General features: G+C 51.4%; 1 protein-coding gene across 1 annotated transcript; it reads left to right on the top strand.

The window, feature by feature from the left end:
* The first annotated feature begins 1641 nt into the window (after positions 1-1641).
* KCNG4 (potassium voltage-gated channel modifier subfamily G member 4) lies at positions 1642-18900 on the top strand. Its single transcript, XM_060129822.1, has 3 exons — positions 1642-1718; positions 6605-7364; positions 18130-18900. The coding sequence occupies exons 1-3, from the start codon at positions 1642-1644 to the stop codon at positions 18898-18900; spliced, it is 1608 nt and encodes a 535-aa protein (XP_059985805.1).
* Positions 18901-27021: the final 8121 nt, after the last annotated feature.

Below are 27021 nucleotides of genomic sequence, written 5' to 3'. Positions count from 1 at the left end.
AGATGCCTTTTCAGTTAACTTTAAAAAGAAGTTTTTCAATCAATACATGTCCATGGTTTTTACAAATAAAATAGTACACAATGATAGAGAGAAAAGGAAATTTCCCTCTCCCTCCCACCTCTTCCCCAAACTCCTGGGTTTCCCTCCCCAGAGGCAACCCCAATTTCTAGAGTTTACCCATTTTCAGAAATAACTGTTCTCTGCACACACACACACACACACACACACACACACACACACACACACCCCTCTTGTCTATTTTCAAACAAACTAGTGCCTTCAGGGTGATCTGTTCTGCACCCTGAACTTTAAGCATCGTGCTGGTCCTTCCACGTCAGTACATACAGATTCTCCTGTTTCTTTTTCACAGCAGAGTTAAAGCAAAAGTTTTCTCTTGCCTTTGTGACTACGATTTATTTAGTCATAAATAAATGACCAGCCCCCTACTGAGGGATATTTCAGTCATTTCCAATCCACTGTTATCCCAGACTATGCTGCAATGAATATCTTTATTCAATTGTCTTTGCATATATATACAAGCATATCTGCTGAATAAATCGTTAGACATGTGATTGTGGGTCAGAGGGCACCCACATTTCTTGTTTTGGTCAATAGTGCCAAACTACCCTTTAAAAGGGTGGTACCAGGGGAGTGGTCCAGTGGTCAGGACTCTGAGCTTCCACGGCAGGGGGCATGGGTTCGATCCCCGGTCGGGGAGCTAAGATCCCGCGAGCCATGCAGCCAAAAAAAAAACGAAACAAAAAACCAAAACGGATCGTGCCAATTTACACTGCTTCCAGCAGTACCTGAGTGAGTTACAGTGGGCTCTGAAAAATGCATATAATTTATGAGATTTCACTGATCTGGATGTGGCCCAGTCTCTGGGGCTTTGTATAAGCTCCCCAGGGTGATGCTAGAATGTTCTAGGGTGGAGAACCGCAGCTTTCATCACCAAAGGCTCCCCCAGGCCAGCGTAAAGTCTGTAGTCCTCGGCAAGGTAGAGAAGCACATCGTTTTGGATTCCCACCTGCCTCTCTGCTCTCTTGCGTCAGTACTCGCTGCCTGCCCATCGAGGCTTAACGGGGGGGTGGGGGGGGTCCTGCTTGGGGAGTGTTACCCTGGTCGCCTGGTGAGCTGCATGTGCTGTGATACACGGAGCCGAGGGGCACGGGCTTGCAAGAGCCGAGATGTTTTGTTGTCAGCACGAAGTCTCGTGATAGGAGTATTTACACCACAGTAATTGGCAAATGCTACAAATCAGCATTCTCCCCCCCAGAAAGCCAGTTATTATCATTGAACAGCCCACCACCGTTTATTTGCCTCGTCTGCTCACTCATAACACGCTGGCATCTGCTCTTCTCATGCTCTGTTATCAGGAGGCTTGAGCTCCTGTAATAATACACGACAGTGACGATGGAAATAACACTTTCTTACGGAGCATTTACTATGTGCCAGGCTCTGAAGTCGTGCTTCCTGTGCATTTACTCATTCATGCCTTATACTCACCCTGTGAGGTAAGGACTATCATTACCCCATCTCTGCCGAGGCACAGAGAGGAAAGGTGACTTGCCCAAAGTCACACAGCCAGGGAGCGACAGCTGCAGCAGAGTAGATCTCAGTAAGTGTTTGTTGCATGGATCGATGGATCTTAACTTCTGGAAGCAGGTGCTGGCAGGCCTGGCTGTGCAGACGAGGCAGGACCTTCTCCTCGACAAATTGCAAGTCTCTCTGATGACCGGTTTGGGACCTGCCTGCCCCTCCCCCAGTCAGGGTTTCTATTAGTTCGCTCTCGCTACTGTAGTAAACGCCACGAGACTAACAGCTTGGAACGGCACACATTTATTATTTCACAGTTCTGGAGGTCAAAAGTCCAACATGGGTCTCACCGGGCTTAAAGATATCTACATCTTAATCCCCAGGACCTGCAAATATGTTACTGATGGGGCAAAGGGAACTCTGCAGATGTGATTAAGGATCTTAAAATTCAAAGAGTATCCTGGATTACCCAGCAGGCTCAGTGGAATCACAAGGGTCCTTATAAGAGGGAGGCAGGAGAGTCAGGGAAGGAGATGTGAGGATGGAAGCAGAGGTCAGAGTAATGCAGCCACCAGCCAAGGAGTGTGGGCAGCCCCTAGGGACTGGAAACAGATTCTCTCTCCAAGAGTCTCCAGCAGGAGTGCAGCCCTGACAATGCATTGCTTTTAGCCCCTAAGATCCACTTGGCACTTCTGGCCTCCAGAACTACAAGATAATACATGTGTTCTTTTCAGCCACTACATTTGTGTGTTTTGTTACAGCAGCCCTAGGAGACTCATTCATGGTCACAGGTCATCCCTTTATCAGAAAAATATGGCAGGTGGCAGTCTTTCAGAAGAGAACGAGGATGGGCTGGATTAGGCTGTCCTGTATCCCAGACTTAGAAGAGGCTAGAAAGGGATGGGGGCCTGGCTATATTCTCTGATTAGCTGAGGTCAAGTGTACACAACGGGGGAAATATTGTGGGCAGGAAGGCAGTGGCATTAAGTTAAAAGGGAATTAGGACTTTACCAAGCCCTGTGGAAGGACTCATTTGAATACCCTGGGCCAGGATGCCTGGACAAAGTGACAGTGCTGATAGAAGGCACTGAGGCTGTGGAAAGCACACTGGCCTGCCATTGGCTGGCCCTGCGAACTCAGACTCTTTCCTCCCCTTTCTGGGTCTCTTGTGGGTGACTTCTTAAGATAATAATCATGATAACAGCAAGCACTTAAATGGGACTTGCTTGCCTTATAAATGTAAATTGACATGTTCAATACCCATAACAAACCAATAGGTAGGTTCTGTCATCTTTATTTCACAGATGAGGGAATTGAGGCCCAGAGAGGTTAAGAAGCTTGCTGAAGGTCACCCAGCAGGGACGTGGTAAATTCTTGATTGGAACCCATGCACTCCAGATCCAAAGAGAGCTGAGAGGTAGGGGAACAGGTTGGGGGAGATTTGGCCAGAGATGTTAAATCGAGATAAGTAATAAAGAGCTGGGGGAGGTGGGGAGACAGAGAGAGAGAGGAGGGGAAAAAGCCAGCAGGAGCTTGAAAGATGATTTTGGTATCTCGTCTATGAGAGGTGCTGGAGCAGCTGTGAGGTCTGAGAGAGCTGGGGAGTCAGGTGAAGGGGGCAGAGGGTCTCCATCACTAGCAGGCGCCCTGGGGTCTCTTGGAGTGGGCGGAGTGTGGTGACGGGGCCTTGCAGGGCCACAGCAATTATTTGGGTTACACTTATAGACGCACTATGGGAAACTGATCTGATTGAAGCTGCCATGGTGAGGCAGAATCTCATCCCTCCCTGCCATCTCCTTTGTCTCCCGCCCCCCAATTCCAGCCCCCTTAATCATTCATGCAGAGCCCTCAGGTTTCAGGCAATACCCTTTGCAAAGTGCTACCCTAGACCGGCTCCGTTCCATCAGCCCCTCTGCTCCTGCCTGGATTCCTCCCACTGCCCGGGCTGCAGAAAGCCCACAGAGGTCCCCCCACTCCTGCCTCCAGGTAGCTTCAGAAGACTCAAGCTCGGACTTCCTCACAGATCCTTGCACCAGAACCCGGAGTCTCTGTTAAGTGCACATTCCAACCAGCAAGGTGACTTGAGCAAGCCTCTTCCCTAGACCTCCAGGCCTCATCTGCGAAATGGAGCTGAAAATAATAACTCTATTCTGGAAGCCAAGAGATTGGGCCTCAGAACCTCTTAAGAAAATTAGGAAGAGCCAGCGTACACTGAGCGCCTACTTGAGAAGATGCTTTTGCAATTTTCGCTGTCACCGCTTTCACTGTACTCATTTGACCAGGGAGAAACCTGAGGCCCAGAGAGGTGAAGTGACTGCCCAAGGACACACAGCAAGGCAGTGCAGAGCTGAAGCCAGGACGCAGGCCCTAGAACTGGGCCTCTTCCTCTTTATCCCGACCATGCTGTCAAACCCACAGAAGGAGGCTGCCCTGTGCCTTCCAGCGTGACTCTCCCCCAACCCCCTCTCCTTCTCATATATTTTACAAACAAGGAAACTGAGGCTCAGAGGCACAAAGTCACCTGTCCAAGGCCACCCATCCACTTACATGGGAACCAGAGATCCAGGTGTGTACGGCTCCAAGCTCACGCCACTTCCGGGTCCGTCACAGAGCCTCCGGGACTCCCACCCGGCGCTCGGATGCTGGGTTTCTCTGCACCTGTCCCAGGCCTGGGCTAGTTCAAAGCAGTTCCTCCTGCAGCCTCAACGTGAGCACACCCCACCCCCCATCATCAGCACATCCCGAGGAGCTTCCGGGATGCCTGGGACAGGTAGCCGCAGATGCCCCAGCCCTAAGGTGCCCTCCGCTCCTTCCGAGTTTTGCTCCTCCTTGGAAGGGAGGGCGGACAGCTGTCCTTGCCTTCCAGGCGGTTGGCAGAGCGGCGGCTGCTCCTGCCTGCTGTCTGGCTGATGGAGAGATTATTTCTAAGCCCTTCCCATCCTCCCACCCCCTTCTCTTGCAGGACCACACTGGCTTTCCCGGTGGGACTCAGAGTGCAGAGCCCACTGCTGAAGCAGGACAGCTGGCCCGGCTCCCTCCCAGCACGCATCCCTCAGACCCTCACCTCTCATGGGGAAAAGGGATTCTGGGAAAGGGGATTTGAAAAAAAAAAAAAACCACCCCACTCCTCCTGGGCTTTTCTGCAGCTGCTGGAGAGAGAGCTGCAGAATGAACGGACTTCTGGTTTCTGAAGGAGGCGAGGAAAGGAAGGTTGAAAACTAACTCAGCCAGAAACTGCTGTGTTTGGGCTTTTTCTTTTCTCCTCCTTCATCCTCACCACAAACCTGTCTCTTCCCTGGGCATCGGGACATGGGCTCCCCTTGCCCGGCAGAGAAACAGCTGGAAAGAGGCTCCCTGAGACAGGAGGGTGAGTTAAACTTCGGGGGAAGACGTTAGTGTTTGCTGCAGTGGTGGGGGCTGCGGATCGCACGGTGCTCTTAAACATCCTTTGTCAAAGCACCGTGTTGAGTGAACACCTTTCCCACGCTCTGGAAGGACATTTGTGTGCTGGCTACTTCTGGGGGGCAGTGGGTTACAAAGTTGGGTTTGTGCAGTGAATTCAGAAAGAGCAGTTTGGGGGGGTTCTAGAAAGAGCCTCCGGCTGGGAGACAGAGTCCCTGGTTGCACTGGGACTCGCTGTGTGACCTTGGATGAGTCACTTCAGCTCTCTGGCTCTGCGTCTTTTCACTTGGAAAACAAGAACGCTTGGGAAGCGGCTCCCCTGATCTCAAAATACGCTTCTTTCTGCAGGTTGCTCATCGTTCTCTGGCCGTACATTGTAAACGAAGTAACGCACGCAGAATAACAGACGATTGTGTGGCGAGCAAGTGTGAAATGCATCGGCTGTGATGCAACTCTTCGCTGTCTGCTGGAACCCAACTGCCTCTGAAATTGAGAGGAACTTTTATTTCCATTCAGCTGATGAGTTTTTCTCGTGATTGGAGTGAATCTTGGAATGTAAGGTTATGGACGGTTTGGAAACAGCTCTGGCTAGAATGAATAGCACAGGAAACAGTTGCGGGAGGCTGAGGGTGAGAAATATCGTGGCGATGATTTTTTTTAATGCATGGGCTAAATCTAAAACCCTTCCCTGTAAGTCAAGCATCCCAAATAGGTCTGAAATGAAGAGAGCATTAGAGGCCCCTTCATTTCACAGATAACAAGACCGAGGCCCAGAGAGGGGGAGTAACTAACTCAAGGTCACACAGCAAGGTGGCTGAGGAAAGCACCCAATGAACACGGAGGAGTGCTCTCATTGATAGCAAAGTCCTCTAAGTGGGAAAGCAAATAAGAGGGCTCAGCTGATCGTTGTGGAGCTTCTCCTGGGAGTCAGACACTGTGCCACATACAGTTCCTCGTTACTTAACTTTTCTGGGCCTCAATTTCCTCATCTGTAGAATGGGTATACTAATGTCTACCTCATGGGGTTGTTGAGATGAGTTAACATAGGAGAGGCATGTGGGTCAGTGCCTGCCATGTCAGAAGCATCTAGAAGTGTTCTTAATATACACTTCACATGTGTTACTGCACGTAACCCTCACTGTGTCCAGTGAGGTGGGCACTCAAACTACCCTAGCTGTGCAGATGAAGCAAAGGGCTCAGAGAGGCTGAGAAACCTACCTGGGGTGGCAGTCCGTAAGGGATCGCAGTTCACCTGGCAGTGAACTTGACAAAGTTTTACACCCTAAGCTCTATTTTCAACAACCGTACTTTGCAAAGTTGGGACGAGTCTTGTCATTGCCATAATGATGCTGAGATCAGAGAGGTTAAGCTACATACCCAAGACCACATAGCCTGAAAGTGACACAGCTGTTCCAGGGAGATTCTTCTGAGATATAAATAAATGCTCTATCAGGGAAGGGATGTCATCATCATCTCTTTTTGTTCACTGATAGATCCCAAGCGCATAGTGGTAGGTGCTCGGTAAATCTGTGTTGGATGGAAGATTAAGAGAATAAATGATGCAGGTGCAGTTGCAGGAAAGCAGACATGAGGAGATGCTGTCTAGGACTCTGCCCTGAGACTGATGTCTCCCCGTTCTCTTGCTCTTGTCCCTTTTGGGTGCCAGGACGTCTTCGGTGATACCCATGCCTTCCAGAGACAGGGGCCTGCATCCCAGACACCATCACCTCGGCTCCTGCGGCCCTTTGAGTCAGTTCTTGCCACGGCCCGTGGAGCCCCCATCCATCAAGGGCATTTACTACCGCAGGGCCCGGAAGCTGGGAGCGCAGGACGCCTCCTGGACGGCGGACCTGAAGAAGGAGATGCTGGTCAACGTGGGGGGCAAGCGGTACCTCCTTCCGTGGAGCACGCTGGACGAGTTTCCACTGAGCCGCCTGAGCAAACTCCGCTTCTGCCAGAGCCACGAAGAGATCGCTCAGCTCTGCGACGATTACGACGAGGATAACCAAGAGTTCTTCTTTGACCGGAGCCCCAGTGCTTTCGGGGTGATCGCAAGCTTCCTGGCGGCAGGCAAGCTTGTCCTCCTCCAGGAGATGTGCGTGCTGTCCTTCCAGGAGGAGCTGACCTACTGGGGGATCGAAGAAGCCAATCTGGAGACGTGCTGCCTGCAGACACTGCTGAGGAAGCTGGACGAAGTGGCCGAGCTGCGCACGGAGGAGACGCTGCAGTGTCGGGCAGCCGGCCGCCCCACCGTGCACACGTCCCGCTGGGCGCTCTTCATGAACCGGCTGCAGGAGATGGTGGAGAACCCGCAGTCGGGGCTCCCTGGAAAGATCTTTGCTTGTCTGTCCATCCTCTTCGTGGCCACCATGGCCGTCAGCCTGTGCGTTAGCACCATGCCGGACCTGAGGGCAGAGGAGGACAAGGTGAGTGTTCCGTCTCTCTGTCGGGCGTGGTGCCCGGGACCCGCGGCACTGAGGGCCCACGAAAACATTTAATATCGTTGCAAACAAGAAGGAAAGAGGGACTTCCCTGGCGGTCCAGTGGTTAAGACTCTGCCCTTCCAATGCAGGGGGCGTGGGTTCGATCTCTGGTCAGGGAACTAAGATCCCACACGCCACACAGCCAAAAAAAAAAAAGAAAGAAAGAAATGAATATGATCCAGTGTGAACTGTACTCATTTTCACACCGATGCAGCAGTAAAAGATAATTTTATACATTTTTTTTTGAAGAAGGAAGCACATAAAGGGCACCCATGAAAGTCATGAGGGGCCCTGCCTCTGATAGAGAGCCCCAGGCACTGACAAAGCCACCGTGGTCTTAGTGGGCTGAGCTGGCCCAGCCCAGCCTCTCCTGGCTCTGTGACCACTGGCGAATTGCTCCGCCTCTCTGAGCCTCAGTTTCCTCCTCTGTAAGACGGCTCACATCACTATGAAGGTGCACACAGTCCATGCACCCATCGCATGTTAACTGAGCAGCTACTCTGTGCCAGGCACTAGACCAGAACCAGATTCCCTACCTCCTTAAGCCAACCTTCTCGTGGGCATCTCAGCTCCATTGTCAGATGAGTAAACTGAGGCTCAGGCCACTTAGCTTCCTAGGAGTAACCAAGTGAAGATGCCGATGATGACGGAGACTCTCGGCCCTTGTTCCTGAGCCTCCCGATCAGTCCCACCGGATGGGGAACTCACAGATGAGTTGATTTGGAAGTGACCCTGACCCAGGAGGCCAGGGCAGAAACGTTTGCTTGCCCACTCCTGCCCTGTCTTTCTGGGAAGCTGTGGGAGACTGCCCACACCCCCCAGGGGGCCAGATGGTCTGAGAAATGAGATAAGAATCTAACATTTTGTTGGGAAGGTTATTGGAGAGCTTCAAACTGAGAACTGGATTGTTTCCTAAGTTAAAATGTTGCTCTATAATCCTCATGGCTCCACAGCACCTAACTTATGGAGCTTACATTATAGCAGAGAGAGAGCCGATAAAGAAAACATATACATACAGGCAGTGCAGGCTGTATATGGTTTATAACTGGTGTCGGTTGACCTAAGTTCCCTTCTCTTAAACATATATCCCAGGGCTTCCCTGGTGGCGCAGTGGTTGAGAGTCTGCCTGCCGATGCAGGGGACACGGGTTCGTGCCCCGGTCCGGGAGGATCCCACATGCCACGGAGCGGCTGGGCCCATGAGCCATGGCCGCTGAGCCTTCGCGTCCGGAGCCTGTGCTCCACAACGGGAGAGGCCACAGCAGTGAGAGGCCCGTGTACCGCAAAAAAAACCAAAAAAAAACATATCCCAGGGAGGATCAGAGAACTTTCCAGATAGAGAGGACTTAGATGGAGAACTAGCCAGTGCTTCACACCCGGAGTAGGCTGTCAATAAATTTTTGCTGAATAAAATGTATCTTGTTCAACCTATTAATATTTTGTCCTAAAGGAAACCAACCAAAACGTTTCGAGTTTCAAACAGCTTTTTTTCCCCATAGAGAGGACTGTAGCTCTGATTGTAGGCATTTCTTTCATTCTTTAGAACGAAATCAATTTAATAGCCTGGTTGTTCACAGAAATATTTACATGTGGACGCTGTAGTAAAAAGATTAGGACAAAGTAAGGGGCCTCCGTCCCCTGTCCCCTAAGGGTGCCCTTGATCCCCATTGCTGAGGAAGGACCCCTGGATTTTTCACAAGCCTGTTCCTCTTAGGGATGGATTTTCAGGGAGCCGGGATTTAGATTGTGCAGAGGGACAAGCTCTTTTCAAAGCCTAATGCTTTGAAAATTACCCAGGGTACGAACACAGGTTGGTGTAACAGGGACTTGGAAAATTAAATTAGAGGTGGGTAAGAGGCCCGCAGAACCGGGGAATCAGGCAGCCATTTCTACTCGTGGGTCAAGGGAGGTGATGCCCTCGGTCCACTTGCAACCTCTGTGCAACTGTGAAGCCACCCCTGGGTGTTCTGCCCAGAGAGGGGTTGGGAGATGCAGCCCTCCAAAAAAATGTGTGTCTATTTCGATGGTGATTCAGAGAGCCTGGAGGCTGAGGACCAGGCGGGCTTCGTTCTTTCAAACTGCGCCCTTACATTCACAAAAAAAGATGATGTCCTTTCCTGGCCACACGTGCCTGGTATTTCGTATTTGTCCTCTGGGACATCAGTCTGAAAGCAGCGATTCAGCACCGACTGCAAAGCTGGACAGCTACTTCTGGGGACCGGAAGTACCCAAGAGGTGTGAGGGTTCAAGTCATCCTGAGGGGATGTGACTTGCAGAACACCTCCATCAGACACGGAAGAGGTGTCACGCAGGGTTGGAGAATTAGCACACCTGTGAAGAAAGCATTTTCCTTGCCCTTAATTCTTCTAGCTTCTTACAGCAACATCCCTTGAGTAAACTTGGCAGTTGGGGTGCAAGGTCTGTGCCTGAGATTGCAAAGTAAGATGGAGGAGGCAGGAGGCATTGTGGATGGGAAAGACCAAGCCAAGTGCCTAAGCACCTCCAGGAGCATTCAGACTCTCCTGGGTTCCCTGGGAGAGCTCGGCCCAGAAGGGATGAGAGAACTGATGCTTATTAAGTGCCCTTCAGGAGGATGGCATTTCACAGGATGGACTTAATCCTTGTAACAGCTTTGGGAAGTGAATACCACTTCTACCCCCATTTTACAGATGAGGAAACTGAGGCTCAGGGAAGCTTTTTATCACTTTCCTAAACTCAAAGTTAGTAAGTGGCAGAGCCAAGATTTGAGCTCACCTCTGCCTGGTTCTAAAACCTGACCCCTTACACCTCTTCTTCCAATGCTCGGCCCTCTACCTGTAGGCTAGACCCTCAGCCTCAACGGCACTTAGCATTGCTAAGGCATCTGGACTTTGTGAAGTGCTTCTCTGTCCAGGGTAATGGTTCTGAGTGCCGACGCCCTGGGTTTGAATCTTGGCCTCATCCCTCATGAACTCAATGATCTCAGAAAAGTCACTTAACTTCTTTGAGCCTCAGTTTCCTTATCTGTAAAATGGGGATGCTACTAGCCCTTTCCTCAGGGGGTTATGATGAGGATTAAAAGAGTAATTTGTGTAAAGTGATTGGAACAAAGCCGACACACGGGAAGTGCTCAAAAAATGTTAGTCGTCATCGTTATTCACTTATCAGGTACTAGTTAACAGGAAGCCACCACATTTGTCCTTTCATTCATTCATCAACAGTCACAGAGTACCTACTAAGTCTATTCTTCTAGATGCTGCAGATAAGACAAATTTCTCACTTTCCTGGAGCTTATATCCTGAGCATCCCAGCTCCAGTTTTTAAATTGAGGTGAAATTCACATAACATAAAATTAACCATCTTAAAGTGAACAATTCAGTGGCAGTTAGCACATTCTTAAGGTTGTGCAGCCAACACCTCTATCAAGGTCCAATACATTTCCAAAAGAAAACCCTGGACCAATCAGGCAGCCGCTCCCCACCCCCACCCTCAGCCCCTGGCAACCAGCAGTCTGCTTTCCGTCTCTGTGTCCCTATTCCAGACACTTCACATAATGGAATCACACAATATGTGGCCTTTTGTTTCTGGCTTCATTCACTCCCCATAACGTGTTCAAGGTTCATCTGTGTTGTAGCCTGTGTCAGTACTTCATCCCTTTTCAGGGCTGAGTCATATCCCACTGTCTGTAAATGCCACAGTGTGTTTATCCATCCATCCAGTGATGGATTCCTCAGGTTCTTTGCTTCCCTCCGCCCAAGTCCTCTACCGGGCTGTCACCCCTGTCATTTAGCCCTAGCGCCCTTTCCTTGTAGCCCTTGCCTGGCCTCTCTGCTGCTCAGAGCACCTTGTCCGCCCTCTGGGGGAGTCAGAAGGTCACCAGGCTGCTACAGCTGAACACATGGTCCTTTTCTCTTGACCTTTTTCTTCCTCCTTACTGCTGCTACCTGGCTCTGCCCTCGGACGAGTCACTCTTTCTCTATGCCCCCATTTCCTCACCTATACGTGAGGATAATGCCAGCACCTGCTCAGAAGGAGGCAACAGGACCGACGGTCTATTCACGATGTGCCGGCACAGAGCCAGCACTGGCTATGTTTACCCACCTTTGGGATTCGCTCATGCCCCTCCCGCCTGCACATCTGCTTTGTCCCTCAAACTCTCTCCCAGCTCCGTGGGACCCCTGGGGACAAGCACAGGCACATGCTCGCACATCCCCTCCTGTTCTAGCTTCTACTTCTGCCCAGAGGTTTGCTTGGGACTTCGGGGATGTTGCAAAGGGACATACTCTGGATTGCATCTGTACAAAGTGCACTGGATGGGAGCAGAGCCTCGGTGCGGTTGGGGGTGGGATGGCGGGGCTCTGCTTCCCCCGCCCCCTTGTGCCCTGTGCTGTGCTTTCTGCGTCTCGCTGGGATGGGGAAGGAAGGAAGGCACAGAGAGATTTTTTTTTTTTTTTTTTGCGTTACGCGGGCCTCTCACTGCTGTGGCCTCTCCCGTTGCGGAGCACAGGCTCCGGACGCGCAGGCTCAGCGGCCATGGCTCACGCGCCCAGCCGCTCCGCGGCATGTGGGATCCTCCTGGACCAGGGCATGAACCCGCGTCCCCTGCATCGGCAGGCGGACTCTCAACCACTGCGCTACCAGGGAAGCCCGGCAGGTGGATTCTTAACCACTGCGCTACCAGGGAAACCCGAGAGATTTGTTTTTTTTACAGAGAGCTTTTTAAAGACCAGGTGGAACCACTGGGGGCCCTGATGGAACAATTCCCTCCTGGCACGGGTGCAGCTCACCTTCGGGGCTGCAATATCCTCCCCCTCCTCCCCGCCTTTGATAAAAAGTCTCGTGCTGGAGCCAGTGTCTCCTCCTACCTGGCCCCTTCTTGGATCATGGATCAGCTCCATAGAGAGAACTGCCCGCTCTGTAGCTTCTCTGTGTTCAGTGACATTTGGTAATGGCTTTACGGAATTCTTCTTAACCTGTTTTGGGAGTTTGTGTGTGTGTGTGTGTGTGGGGGGGGGGGTTCCCTGCCCCCTGCTGAGTCTCCCTATATCCCAGCCAACAAGCACTATTCCCCATTTCCTGTATGAGCCCCCCTTTCCTGAGTATACATACTTCATGCTGTCCCTCCTGCCTCACCACGCTCCCCTGGTCTCTGTGCATCCAATTCCTAGCCCCTCCCACTCAGAGCCCCCATGTGCTAGGGTTGGGGAGTCTGGGCGGCTAGGACAAGGGAGCCAAGGGTAGGGGCAGGGCTGGGGAGGAGGGACGGCGGCTCAAGGCGAGGGCGACAAGGGAGAGGATCGTGGAAGGGGCCTGCCTGAGGGGAGGAGGGCAGAGAGACCTGGCTCTCGGGGAGAGGCATGAGTCAGCACCACCAGGTACCGGGATGGGGAGGACCGACGCCAGCGCCAGAGGCACAAATGATGGATTTCACAGCCAGGAGGAAGGAAAGGGAGGGAACTGGGTGGAACTGCTGAATGGGGTAGTGGGACCAGCCCTGAGCTAAGCGGGTAAGACGTGGCCGATTCTGGCCTCATTCCCAAAGAGGGAGATGGCAGGCATTGCTGTGAGAGAGACAGAGGGTGCAGGGGAGGCTCCAAGGTCAAGACTTTGGCCCCGAGTCCCTCCCAGATGGAACTTCTATAACTGGCCCTAGCTGCACCTGCAGCCATCTGCTGGTCAGCCTGTCCAGATGGTCCCTCATGGACAATGGCTTTGTCCTCAGAAAGCCCTGGCCTCCCTCTGACCCCAGAGCCCTTCAGAGTAGCTCTGCTACGGAGCTTCAGGAAAGGATGGGGCAAGGCTGTGGACCTCACTCCCTGTCTCACCCAGACTGACTTGGCCACTCAGACTCAAACTCGAGGTTCGTTTTTATTAAGATATAATTCATACCCTCAAATACTCAAGTGCACAAATCAGTGATTTTTAGTATGCAGTAATGCAACCATCCCCACTAATTCCATAATGTTTTCATCACCCTAAAAAGCAACACTGCACACACTTCCAATTATTCCCCATCCCCTCCCCGCCCCCATTCCACCAGCCCTAGGCAACTGCGAACATACTTTCTATTTTCATGAATTTGCCTTTTCTGGGAATTTTATAGATATGGAATCATACAATATATGGTCTTTATGTTGGCTTCTTTCACTGAGCATAAGGCTTTCAAGGCTCATCTGCTTTGTAGCACGTGTCGGGACTTCCTTTTTCTTTTTTTTTTTTGCGGTACGCGGGCCTCTCACTTCTGTGGCCTCTCCCGTTGCGGAGCACAGGCTCCGGACGTGCAGGCTCAGCAGCCATGGCTCACGGGCCCAGCCGCTCCGCGGCATGTGGGATCTTCCCGGACCGGGGCACGAACCCGTGTCCCCTGCATCGGCAGGCGGACTCTCAACCACTGTGCCACCAGGGAAGCCCAGGACTTCCTTTTTATGGCTGAATAATATTCCAACATATAGAGAGATCATATTTTGTTTTATTCATTCATCCAATGGCGGGCATTTAGCTTGTTTCCACTTGTTGGCTGTTATCAATCACACTGCTGCGGACCTTCATGGACAAGTTTTTGTGTGGATGTGTGCTTTCAGTTCCTTCGGGTATATACCTAGGAGCGGAATTGCTTGGTCATATAGCAAATGTATGTTTAAGTTTTCTGAGGGGCCACCCACCTGTTTTCCACAGCAGCTGTACCACTTTACATTCCCACCAGCAAGGACTGGGAGGTTCCAATTTCTTGACATCCTCACCAACACTTGTTTTTCTTATTGTTGGTTTACTATATCATATTAGTTTCAGGTATACAACAGAGTGATTCGATATTTTTGTATCTTATACTCTATTTAAAGATATTATAAAATACTGGCTGTATTCCCTGTGCTGTACATTACATCCTTGTATCTTATTTATTCTATACCTAGTAGTCTATACCACTTAATCCCCTTTTCCTAAAACTTATTATTTTTTGTCCTTATAATCACAGCCATCTTAGTGAGTGTGGAGTGGTATCTCATTGTGGTGTTGATTTCCAACTCTGATTTAAAAAAAAAAAAACTTTTCTGGATGGAAAATTTGGAGCATTTACAAAGTAAATAGAATAATCTAATGACCCCCCAGTAAGTACCCATGTCTCAGCTTTCACGATGGTCCACAGTCTGCCGTTCTGGTTCTCTCTCTCTCTCCACCCCCTCCCACCCACAATCATTTAGCACCATGATCATTCATTTTATTTTTATTTTACAGTTTTATGGGTGACATTTACATACACTGAAATGCACAAGTCTTAGCTGTCCAATGTAACAAATGGGGCACACCCACAGCCCTGTTTAATATGGAATATTCCCATCACCCCAGAATGTTCTTTCAGGTCCGTTTGTGGTCTTCTCTACTCCATCCAGAGGCAGCCACTCTTTTGGTGATTCTGTCCACCTCAGGGGAGTTTTGCCTGCTCTTGGACTTCACCTGGATGGAAACATAGCCCCACATCCATCTGTGACATTCGTCCATGCTCTCACACCATTCACCCCTCCGGCCTACCTGGGGCTGGTCATGTTTCTCTTCATTGCAGGAAGGAATCAGAGCACGCCTCATTCGTGGTGACAAGCCCCTCAGGAGGGTGACCAAGCATCCCCGTTTGTCCAGGACTGAGGGGAAGTTCTGGTGACCTGGGACTGTCTGTTGCTCAACCTGGAAAGTTCTGGGCAAACCAGGATGAGTTGTTCGTCCTACCTACAGAATACAACCAGAAACTTCCTCAGAGAGAGGGTGACTTTTTTCTTTCCTTCCCTTCTAGTTTTCTTCAAATATTGCCTGGCCTGGGAATTATTTTCTCAGCTCGAACCCCATAAACCCCTGCCATTCCAATGCCGGCCGCTAACAGGGCATTTGTCTGAGGACCAGTGCGGGGAGGTTGGTTTAGGCTGCAGAGCGGAGCAGCCATGCAGGGGGTGACTCGGCAGAGCGCTTGTTGCAGGGCAGGGAGGTGGCCGGTGGGAGGTGGGTGGTGCATGCTTGGAACATCCAAAAGCCAGCACCAGAGGCAAAGGGAGGGAGGACCCACAGGGCCTCCTCTGCCTCCCAGGAGTCACCTTCCTGAGCTATTGGGTCGCTGGTCTGGGAAGACTATTCCCAGGCCACATAAGGCTCTTACGCAAAAGAAAAAAACTCCCAGAATGTCAGTGATGAAAGAGGCCTTATCGAGAGGATCTGGCCCAGAGTCTGAAAAACTTCCAGGTGCCTCTGAGTCAACAGGAGGCCTCACCAAAATGCAGATTCCTGGGCCCCACTCCAGGGCTTTGATTTTGTGATGAGGCCCCCAGAATCCACGTTGGTAACAAGCACTCTACGGCACTCTGATGCAGGGCTTGTGAATAAGCTTTGAGAAATCCTGATTCTGTTCCACCCTCTCCATCAGAAACTAAAGCACAGAGAGTGGCAGTGACCCCAGAAAAGTCACATAGCACGTTTGTAGCAGGACTGGGGAATCAGGACCCAAAACGCCTGAGCCTTCCAGAGTCCTGAAGCAAACCCCAGGCAGTCATGGCAAAGACCTCTAGTGTGTTGGAGAATTTCCTCAGCCTCCTGTAAAATCCAGGATAGGAGAAGGATAGTTCCCCTTAAACAGACCAGGCAGGCTATGTCTGCAACCAGTGAATCATCTCACCCGGGTAGCTACAATGTTTCACGTACCTTCGGAGGCAGCAGCCTGCTAACTTCTTTACCTGCGTCATTTCCGTTTGTCTCAACCCTCCCGAGGCAGTGAACCGGGAGAGAGAGCTACCCAGCACTGGACCGGCGAATAGAGATCAGGACGGTCCAGCCTGTGTTTTTCTTCAAAGGCCAGACAAAAAGATTATTTCAGTTTAGTATTCCTGTGAGCCCAGGCACTGGAAATAATTTCTTTTTCCACATCAGAGGTTTTTAATCCAAAGAAAACTGTGCTTGTCAACATCTTGCTTTTCACTCAATCAACTGGCTTTGGTCATTGGTTCACTCATCTATCATAAGATACAGATGATAGAGATATAGACACAGATGGAGACAATATAGAGATAGATGCAGATAGAGATGAAGATGTAGATGTAATATTTAGAGTCAGGTTCTCAACTCTAGCTCCACATGAGAATCATTGATGGGGCTTCTGGAAAATTCTACCGCTCAGGCTAAAACCTAGATCAAGTAAATTAGAATCTCTGGCATCCCGACCTGGACATCAGGATTGTTTCAAAGCCCCCCCCCCCCAGGTGATTCTAACACGTGCGGTCAAGGCTGAGAACCACTGCACTAGAGCAGAGCTTCTCCAAGCTTATTGAGCACACAAATCATTGTTAAAATGCAGATTCTAGCTCCGCAGGGATGCCGTGGAGCCCAAGATTCCATGTTTCTAACAAGCTCCCAGGGGAGGCTGATGCTTTAGGTTCCAGGGCGCACTTGGAGTAGCAGAGGGGCTAGCGGAAGTCTCTGTTGGGGGCAGGGGTAGGGGTGTGAATGACACAGTGAGGAACCCACTGGAGCCCCACCTGGCTGGGATCTCAGGAGGGACATAGCTGCAATCCGCCTCACAGGGTTGCCGGTGTCCTCTCTGCCTGCCCCAGGCTCCAAGCCCCCAGAAACCATGTCTGCTTCTCCAGGCCTTTACCTCCGGAGTCTAGCATGGCACCTGGCACAAGGTGAGTCCTCCGTGCAGTTCTGTTGGATGAATGAATGAGGGATGGCGGGCAAAACAGCGCATAATCTCTGGGAGGCCATCTACTATGAACGTGAGCTCAGACAATTTATCTCAGCGCTCGGGACCATTTCCTGGGCCATAACTGAAGCCGGCTGCCTGCTCACGGCATCACTGTGGGGCTTAAGTGACAGCACCAGAGCAGTGCCTGGTACACAAGAGGTGCTTATGTCATAAAGGAGAAACTTGGCTGCTCTAACCAAGAGGCCTCACGATAGAACAGCTTTCAACACGGTAGAAGTTGGTTTCTCTCATAAACAGGGACCGAGGTGAGTGGGCAGCTCTCATTCTGACACCTGGATTTTTCCCACCATGATGCTCGTCCTTCCCAGGGCGTTGGTCCAATCTGCTGGTTCTAAGCTGGGGAGCCCTGGCTCACAGGAAGGGGAGAAAGAGTGTGCAGGAACTCACGCCAACACTAAACTCCTGGAACTGGGGGTGGCATGCATCCCCTCTGTTTATATTCTGTGGGTGGGGGCTTAGTTATGTGGCCATGCTTAGCTGCAAGGGAGGCTGGAAAAGTGGTCTCTGATCTAGCTGACTGGCCATGCACACAGCCACAACTTGAGAACTATGTAAAAAGGGGGTTTTGGTAGATGACTAAGAGTCTACAACAGGGCCCCATCGATGTACAGCTAAATGATAGATAGATAGATAATATATAGAATATAGAGACCATATACTATACAAAGAATACATAGAGATATATATTGAATGTTTAATATATGCTATACTTAATATATCAGTATATTGTGATATGTATTATATAATATATATTACAGTAACATATTATGTATATTATAAATATTAATATATTATAGAATATATTAGTACGTGTTAATATATTATTAATATATATTTAATATATAAAATATAGAGAGAATATACATTTAGTATAGAGACTCTGCATACGGAATCGATATCGGTGTCATTACAGATCTATGGAATTGCTTTTCAGTGTGGTTAGTTCGCCATTTCCGTCCCCTCTCTACCCCGCGTTTTGTCGCCTCTCCAGGGCGAGTGCTCGCAGAAGTGCTACTACATTTTCATCGTGGAGACCGTCTGCGTGGCCTGGTTCTCCCTGGAGTTCTGCTTGAGGTTTGTCCAGGCCCAGAACAAGTGCCAGTTCTTCCAAGGGCCCCTCAACATCATCGACATCCTGGCCATCTCCCCCTACTACGTGTCCCTCGCGGTGTCCGACGAGCCCCAGGGGGACGGCGAGAGGCCGAGCCGGAGCTCGTACGTGGAGAAGGTGGGGCTGGCGCTGCGCGTGCTGCGGGCACTGCGCATCCTCTACGTGATGCGCCTCGCCCGCCACTCGCTAGGGCTGCAGACGCTGGGCCTCACGGTGCGCCGCTGCACGCGCGAGTTCGCCCTGCTCCTCCTCTTCCTCTGCGTAGCCATCACCCTCTTCTCTCCTCTGGTCTACGTGGCCGAGAACGAGTCCGGGCGAGTTCTGGAGTTCACCAGCATCCCGGCCTCCTATTGGTGGGCCGTCATCTCCATGACGACCGTGGGCTACGGAGACATGGTCCCGAGCAGCGTGCCGGGCCAGATGGTGGCCCTCAGCGGCATCCTGAGCGGGATCCTCATCATGGCCTTCCCGGCCACGTCCATCTTTCACATTTTCTCGCACTCGTACCTGGAGCTCAAGAAACAGCAGGAGCAGCTGGAGGCTCGCTTCCGCCGCCTGCAGAGCGCGGCCCCGGCCAGTGAACGCGAACTCTTAAACGACGTCAAAGACCTGATCCTGGAGGGCCCTGCCTTGCCCATGGCATACATTTAACTCCAAATCCCCCCTGAATATTCCAGATCTTCAGCCCATCACCCTCGGCTTACATGAACTGGAGAGCACCAGCACCTACGTCATCCAGGGGTGTGTTTCTAGAGCTTGGGGGTCACTCCCAGGGCTGGGAGGGGCTCGAGGCCAGAGATGTTTGGTTGGGTGATTCTTGACCCTCCTGGCCACGACGTCCACGTCACTTGCCGTTTCCTCTCTCCCTGCTCCTCGCTGAGCACAAGCAGGTTCGCTTGCTGGGTTAGGTCTGTCTCCCTTTAATCTCGTTTCCTTTCCTGCAGAGTCTTCAACAACCCAGGCTAGCTTCCAGACACCTAGAGAACCAAGCCTACAGAATTCCATTCCTCCCCGAAGACCCTCTTTCCTGGGCCAACCCACCGCCAGGACCTGGAGGGTTCAGTCACTGCAAACCCTTCTGATCAGATCTCTCCACCCAGCTCTACTGGGGGTTCTAGCTGGGGTCAGTTTTGCTATTGTTCACACCACCAATGGCATTTTTCTAATGCAGCTGCCTCCCCCCAGCTCTGGAAGCTCTTAGCCGAGAAGGCAGAACTGGCCTCCACGTTAAGTCCCACAGTGGGGGATGGTGGCCTGCCACCCCTCCTGACGCACTTGGGACCTGGACAGGAGCGGCACTTGTCAGCACAGCGGGTCCTCCTTGGCCACCTGGGCTCTTGGTGAGACATCATCCAATTATCCGGTCCTTGGCCTTGACAGAGGCTAACTCTCACAGGGCACTGCATTGTCGCTTGAGAGAACCATTCCTGCTGCTGGTTCCCCCAGCACCGCGGGGACCTCGGCTTTCCACTCTCAGCTAAGCCACCACAGATGCAGCGTAGAAACGAGGGCAGACTTAGGATCTACCCCTTGCCTGCTCCCCCGCTCCCCCGACCCCTTGATGCCAGAGAATAGACGTCCTTGGCTGATATTTCAATGAATTCATTTGCTCATCCATTCATTCATTAAGAGACCCGGCCCTTTGCATCCAGAGTAGGAGGCAGAGGTAGGACCAGGTCCTTAGAGATAAAAGCAGTGCGCCCTGAGCAGAGGGGAAAGAGCAGTGCATTCTGGGCAGTCGGCTCCCGGAGGGCTTCACAGAGACACGAGAAGGGGTTGAATGCGGAGGGCTGTTTGGGGAGATGGAGCTGGAAAGGTGGGCTGGGATGAGATGCTGTGTAGCGGACTTGGACATTTCGGTAGATGGAGAGGAGATATTGCAGATGCTGGAGAAAGGGGTGATGTGAACGGACTGCAGGTGTGAATGATGATGATGATGGGATGGGTTGCAGGAGGACCAGCTGGGAACAGGGAACAGTCGAGCAGGTCAGGCAAGCTATGAGGGCCTGCCTCCTCCACGTCATTAATCGTACAAGGTGGTGGCACCCCTGGAGTCTCATCTTTTGTTCCCCAGCTGAGCACACCTGGGAGGGGCCTCGATAGCACCTCCCACCAGTGATTCGGCCGTGCACAGCTGCGCACCGTCGGCTGTAAATCCGCTAAGAGCACGGGGTTGCAAATGGATAATGGAGAGAAGATCGTGGACCTGTGGATCTGATGTAGTTCAATGTGTAAGCGTGTTAGCATTTCATCAGTGGGGACAACTTAACGTGCTGTTTATTCATTCCACTAGTGTTTAGTGCAGGCCTACTATGTGCTGGGCACACGCCTTCCCCAGACCTCAACGCCAGGGTCAGTGTGGCCTCGGCCTCTGGCACGGGGGGCACCCACATCGGCATCTAGCTTCAAGCTGGCCTTGATCTCGCGGGGAGCCCTTGTTCCCTTGGACTTCTCGGGGTGCACTCCCAGCTGACAGACACACATGTGTCCGTCCCTCTAACTCCCCCAAAGTCAGCAGGGCACCCCCCAGTCCTTCCCATGCTATTCCACCAAATAGGCGCTTTGCATAGTGGCGAGGTGGCCAGTCTCACAAGGAAAAGCCCTACCCCCTGGAAAAGCCTCCTGTGACTTTAGCCCCTTTCTGTCAGTTTCACGCATTGGGCTAGGTCTGTGGTTTTCCAGCTGGGGTCTCACGAAGACCCTCAGGGCGGCTGTGTGGGTGGAGAGCTCTGAATCCCAAGGTGCAGCACTTGCAAATAATGATTTTTAAAAGAATGTGCACATTTCTAGATACCCTCCCCCATTTCAGTCATGGCCCCCACTGGGGGCGAGCTCACCCCAGATCAGGCCCCATATCGGTCCTTCTTCTTCTCATTGGAGACTTCTCTGTGCTGCGTGCCTGAGGCAATCGCTCCCCACTCTGGCTCAGCCCATCCTGTGACTGGCTCCCACCCACGCCTCTCCGTTTTCCTGTTTCCCACACCAGTCATCTGAACAAAACGTGCCAGGACTCTAAGAAAAATAGGTGAGCCCGTCCCCAACATTATAAGGCTCTATAACGCCTCGGTACACGCCCGGTGGAAATTCTTTACTAAATTAGAAGTGGAAAATTGGAATTGATCGCTTACATGTGGGGCTTAATTAAAGGCTCTATTTCCCCCCCCCTCCCTGCAATGTCCCCGGGGGATTGGTCTCCTTGTGTTTAGTCTAGCCTGGCAGAGCAGCCTTTCCTTCATGCTGATTGGGTGGGATGGGGATGACCAGCGAGTTGCTAGGCGGTCTCTTCATCCCCATTGGCTGAAAGGAGTCTTGCGATTCCCAGAAGGGCTTGTTTTTCTCGGAGGCCAATGGGCATGACTGCAGCCAAAAGTCAAAATTTTCCAGCTGAAGGCAAAAGAGCAAAGGCCCCTTTACTTCAAGCTTATTTTCACGCGGCTCCCAGAGGCAACTTTAAAGTGTTGGTTCAACACCTCTCTAGCCAGAGTTGAGCCCAAGTGAATTGAGGATGGATGGGTTGATTCTTCAAGGCAATGCAAGTGGGGCTCGACCCACTGACTCTATTTTCATAGCTTTTAGGACTGGAGAAATTGACACCTGGAAGGTCCATCAGAAGACAACCTAAGCAGGTGGTTTCCATGAGGTGTCCCTGAACGTCTGGTGATTAAGTGTGTCTCAAAATGCACAGCTTTGAGAAAGGGTTCAATGATTTTATCCACCCTCAGGGAATCCATGATCCCTGAAAAAGGACAAGAAGTTAAGTAAATCAACTTCTGCATTTTAAGATGGAGAGACCAAGGCTCAGAGAAGGAAAGCCACCTACCCAAGGCCACACAGCATGTTCGTTTAGTTAGATCCGAGCAGCCTGATTCCCAGCAGGACACTCTTTCTAGTATATGAGCTCTTAGGTTCATCTGAAACACTGCCCAAGACCTCAAAGAAAATATTCAAGACAAGATTCTAACACTTTGCCATGCCACCCTGAACAGAGTAAGGAGGGCGGTCTTGGGGTCCCTGGGTACCAACACTTAACCCTTTGTATAACATGGGCATGGAAATTGATTTCACTGGGCCTTCCTTTTCTCATTGATCCCGTGGAGAAGGTGGATGAGGTAGTTGTTAAATTCCCTCCCAGCGTGGACAGTCTGGGATTCTAGAAGTTCATTGCTACAACTTATACGATGGAGAGAGAGGGGCAGGTAAGAAACAGGGAGAGAGGTGAGAAAGAAAAGCTGACCACAGTCCCTGACTATCTGCAGAATTGCTCCCATAGCAACAATCAGCAAGTAGTTCAAGTTTGAATAGGAGTTCATGAAGATCTCTGTCCACCAGCTGCCCGCCACACGCCTACCCACCCACCTGGGTGCCTCGCCCCGGTGCCTGGCTGCATGGCTCTACATGCCCCCTGCCCACCTCCCTCCAGCGGCGTTAAACTCCCTCCCTCCTCTCGTTCTTGTCGAAATGCTCATCACGGGCATCACTTGTTGAAGGATTACTAGGCACCCTGAAATTGATTTTTTAACATTTTATTTGGGAAACACGTCAAACTGACCAAAAGTTGCAAAGAGCAAAAACAGCACATAGACAACTCCAATACACCTTTTAAGAAACACTTGGCCCCATTTGTTTTATCGTTTGCTCTATTTTTTTATTCCCTATATAGTATGCTTTTCTGGACCATTTGAGAATAGATGACTATATCACGGCACTCTGCTTTCAGAACTTTAGAAGGTAGTAACTGGAAAGCGTATCAGAAGACCATGGGTCCAAGGATTCCCAGCCAAGAGCTTCCACAAGGGGTTTGGGAATCTCTGGAGATGACGTGAAACAAAGCACGTGTACGTTATGTGCATTTCAGAGTGCAGTGTTCGATGATTTCATCAGGTTCTCAAAGGAACCTATGACTCCTCCCCCAAGTGAAAGGATAGAAGCTCTAAGGTAAACCAACTCCTTCATTTTAAGGTGGAGAGCCCAAGGAGACCCGAAACGCTTTGGTACGTAGATCCTAAGGATAAGGATATTCTCGCACAAAGCCGTAATGCAGTTACCGACGTCAGCACATTTAACTTGGACGCACTATTTTAATCTAATCTACTGCCTGGTCCACTTCTGTCAGCTGCCCTAATAATATCCTTTATAGGCTTTTCCGTCTGGGACAGGGTCCAGCACGGGCTTGGGTGTTGCATTTCCTTGTCCTATCTCTTTAGCCTCCCGTGATCTGGATCTTTCCACAGCCTTTCTTCGACACAGATGACATGGCAATTTGGGGTGAGTATGGACCTCTCCTTATTCAGTAAAACACGCCTCATTTTGTGCCCATCCCATCTCCTTGTGCTGAGATTGAGGCTGTGCCTTCCTGGCCACACACTATATCCGTGAGGTTGTGTCCCTCTCAGGGTATCACATCTGGGGGCGCCATCACCGGTGACATAAAAGCCCTTTATTTGCGAGGTGACCCCAGGAAATGCTGGCAAGGGAGTGGAGAGTGAGAAAGAGAAAGAGAGCAGGGGAGTGGTGGCCGGGCCCAAGGCATTCAAATAAGAAACAAAATTAACCCCTGCTCCCATGCGGGCCGGATAGAACATGCCAGATGGCCGGCAGTGCATGGACCATTGGCGCCTCGGTGAGGAGGAGAGAGGGTCCGCCTGGCAGGTGACCCCATCCCCGAGGCTCAGAGCAGGTCCTCACTCTCCAGCTGCCACGAGAAGGGGACTGTCCCTTGCCCTCCTGACCCCGCCAGCCCGGGAACCAACCGCCTGCCTCACAGATTCTCAGAGCTAAACGGTCCCTTACGGTCACTGGGCCCAACCCGGCCCTTTTATGGGTGTGGACCCGGAGGCCCAGGAAGGGGACGTGATGGGGCAGGTCACACGGTCAGAGGCGGCAAAGCCAGGACTAGCAGGCAGCGCCCGCAGCTCTGAGCCTCCGGACCCTCGCCCAGCGCTGGCCTCATCCATCATTTGACATCTAACCGAGGGGCACCTCCGAGAACACAATGTCAGTTAAAAGTAAAACAAAGGGACGCCGCTGTCCCCACCAGTCCTGTGGCTCTGGGGCCGTCCAGAGCAGCCCAGCTGAGGCTGCACGAGCCCAGCCTCCCTGGCCGCCAGCTCCAGGTGACGCGCAGAGAAGGCACATGACTTTCATAAATCACCTTTCCTGCAAGAGGAACAAAGGGAAAAAAGCATGAAATTGGGCGCCCTGAGCTAAAATGAGCCAATCTCGCTGTTCCAAAGGCTTCCATTGTACTCAGTCAATGACTGGCTTGAAATATGACCCCCTGGGAAACTCAGCAATTTCACCTGGCGCCTTCCTAACTAAGCTTTCCGGGGCTCCCCCCACCCCACCCCTGCTTGCAACTCCTAGAGAAACATTAAACTGTACTAAGAAGCGATAAGAGGCTGCTCTGGTGTATTGGGGCAGGTCTAGCCTCGGGGACTGCTGGGGCTGACCTAGGGATGTCGGAGGTGGGAGGGTCCCCCAGGCGATGGGTGGCAGGGGTCAGGGCTCACCAACCCCTGGGCTGTGGCCAAGTCAGAAGTTGGAAGGGCAATGGTTAGTTTCTGGGGCAGTGTTTCTTAGATGCCTGCCACGTGCCAGGCGTTGTTCTGTCAGCAAGACAGATGCTTCTGTAGACCTGGGTAGAGGGGAAGAGTGGGGTAGAGAGGGAGACCCAGGATAAGTCAAGAAGGAAATAAACAGGACAAGCAGAGCCTGTGATAAGCCCTAGAAGGGAAGGGGGCAGAGTGGTGACGGGACTAACGTTACATACGTGGCACCGGCCCTGAGGAGGTCTGCCCTGGTTCTCCCAGATGTTTGGGTCCCCCCAGAAGCCGACCCCGCGGCCAGGATTTACATGCAGGCAGTTTGGGAGATGAACTGAACCAACACTTTACATCTTTAGGACACACCCACAAATATCAGTGAGAAATATTTTGTTTCCAAGGACAGGAAACTCTAATCAGACTTCATTTAACAAGCAGACAAACTAAAGGAGACTTATTGGTTCTTCTAACTGACAAGACACAAGGAGTTCAGGTGTGGTAATCACATTCTTTAGGTCTTTCTGAATGCTTCTACAGCTCAGCAAAAAAGAGCTCACAATAAAATGGAAATTTTCAAAATGTCTTCTAGAGCCGTACTTTAGAACAGGGATTTTGTTCCTTCCCTCTAACCCACTCCTGTAAAGAGAGGATAGTATCATTCATTCATTTGACATTCAACGCTTGTTTGCTGGGCATGTTCTTTGTGGGAGACCTCAAGGAAGGGATGGAGAGAAACAGACAACAGGCTGACCTCCGGGAGCTGGGAGCAGCCAGGCCCTATGACAGCCACCAACGATGACTGCTAACATCGGGAACAGTGCTCGGCACACTTCTCAGTTCATCCCACCATGACCCTGCAGGCCACGCGTTTGTGACCGATTTCCCAGGTGGGGAAACTGAGGCTTGGAAAGGTGGAGTAGCCCCTCAGCCGCTGGGTCCACACCTGTGCTCAGCGGTGAAGACCACACACGGGGAGGGGCAGCGCAGTGCTGGGGTCCAGGGCAGACCCCTGGAGCTTGGAGCTGCAGGGAAGGGAAGGTGGGCATGATGGCAAAGGCGTCGTGGAGGAAGCGGCATTTGAGCTGTGCCCGGCTGGGTTACGTCACCTCCCTGCTCAAATATGCTGTTGTTGGCAAAACCTCACTCAGAGGGGATCGGGCCAAGAAGACATTAACAGGCTCTCCGTTTCAGAAGCAGCCTTCATCGTCACCCTGCAATCATAAGCTGAGTCAAAGGAACTGAGCGAATATTGTGTAACGAGGACTGTCTTGGGAGGGGAGGATTGGCCGGGCAGGTTTATGCAACATGGGGACAAATATGACTTACTGGGCAGAACGCAGCAGAGTTAATGTCATTCTGAACGACTTGTTTACCCACTGATTATGTGATTAATGAATATCAAAAGGCTCGTTGCATAGAACTGCCATTTGGAATGGCTGGTATATTTCTGGATCTGGTTGTAGTCACCATCGCAGGACAAAAAGGAAATCAATTTAAATGCTCTCCGGGGGAAAAACATGTGTAGTAAATGTGCTAATTAATAGGCTTGGCTGTTTTAAAAATCCTCTCCATCCCTGAAAAAAATAACCATGAGAAATCATTATTTCAAAGCTGGCCTAAGTTTGTTTTCTTTTAAATAACAACACGGGTAAATAACCTCGCTGTTTTCTCAGTTAAAGAAGAAGAAGAAAAAAAATCAGTGCTTACCTGGCTTTGGAGACCCTCCATCCGGGTCCAAACTTCCCTCTGCCCTTCTTTTGCACATGCGCATTCCTGGACACCTGTCCTGCCTTTGGCGGCTACTCCCACCCCCCCCCCCAGCCCCTTTCCCGCCCTCTCCCAAGCCCGCCAGCCCGAAACTCTTTCTCTCAACGGCAAAGGCTGTGTCTCCCACCCTCGTGGCCGTTAGGAGAGCCGAGGAGCGATGGTCGGAGCCAGGAGGAAGCTCCTGAAGCCATACGGTCCAGTCACGTTATAAAAGAGGTCGGGGGTTCCGTCCAAGGTCACAGAAGCAACTCCAGTGGCGGCCCAGGCGGTGAGTGGGATTGAGGGGCTTGGAAGTCAGGTGCCTGGACGGGAACCGCAGCTCCATCCTGACCCCGCGTGCTCTTGTGGAGGTTACCCAACTTCACCTTGGGAGTTTTCTCACCAGTAAATGGGGCAGCGATAGCATCTACCTCTTCCATATGACAGCATCTGTAAAGCCTCGGGTGCAGGGCCTCCTGAACCT

This window comes from Lagenorhynchus albirostris, chromosome 19 (genome assembly GCF_949774975.1).
Source record: "Lagenorhynchus albirostris chromosome 19, mLagAlb1.1, whole genome shotgun sequence".
Taxonomy (NCBI): domain Eukaryota; kingdom Metazoa; phylum Chordata; class Mammalia; order Artiodactyla; family Delphinidae; genus Lagenorhynchus; species Lagenorhynchus albirostris.
The sequence above is the reverse complement of the archived record's forward strand: the minus strand, read 5'-3'. Positions and strand labels throughout refer to the sequence as shown.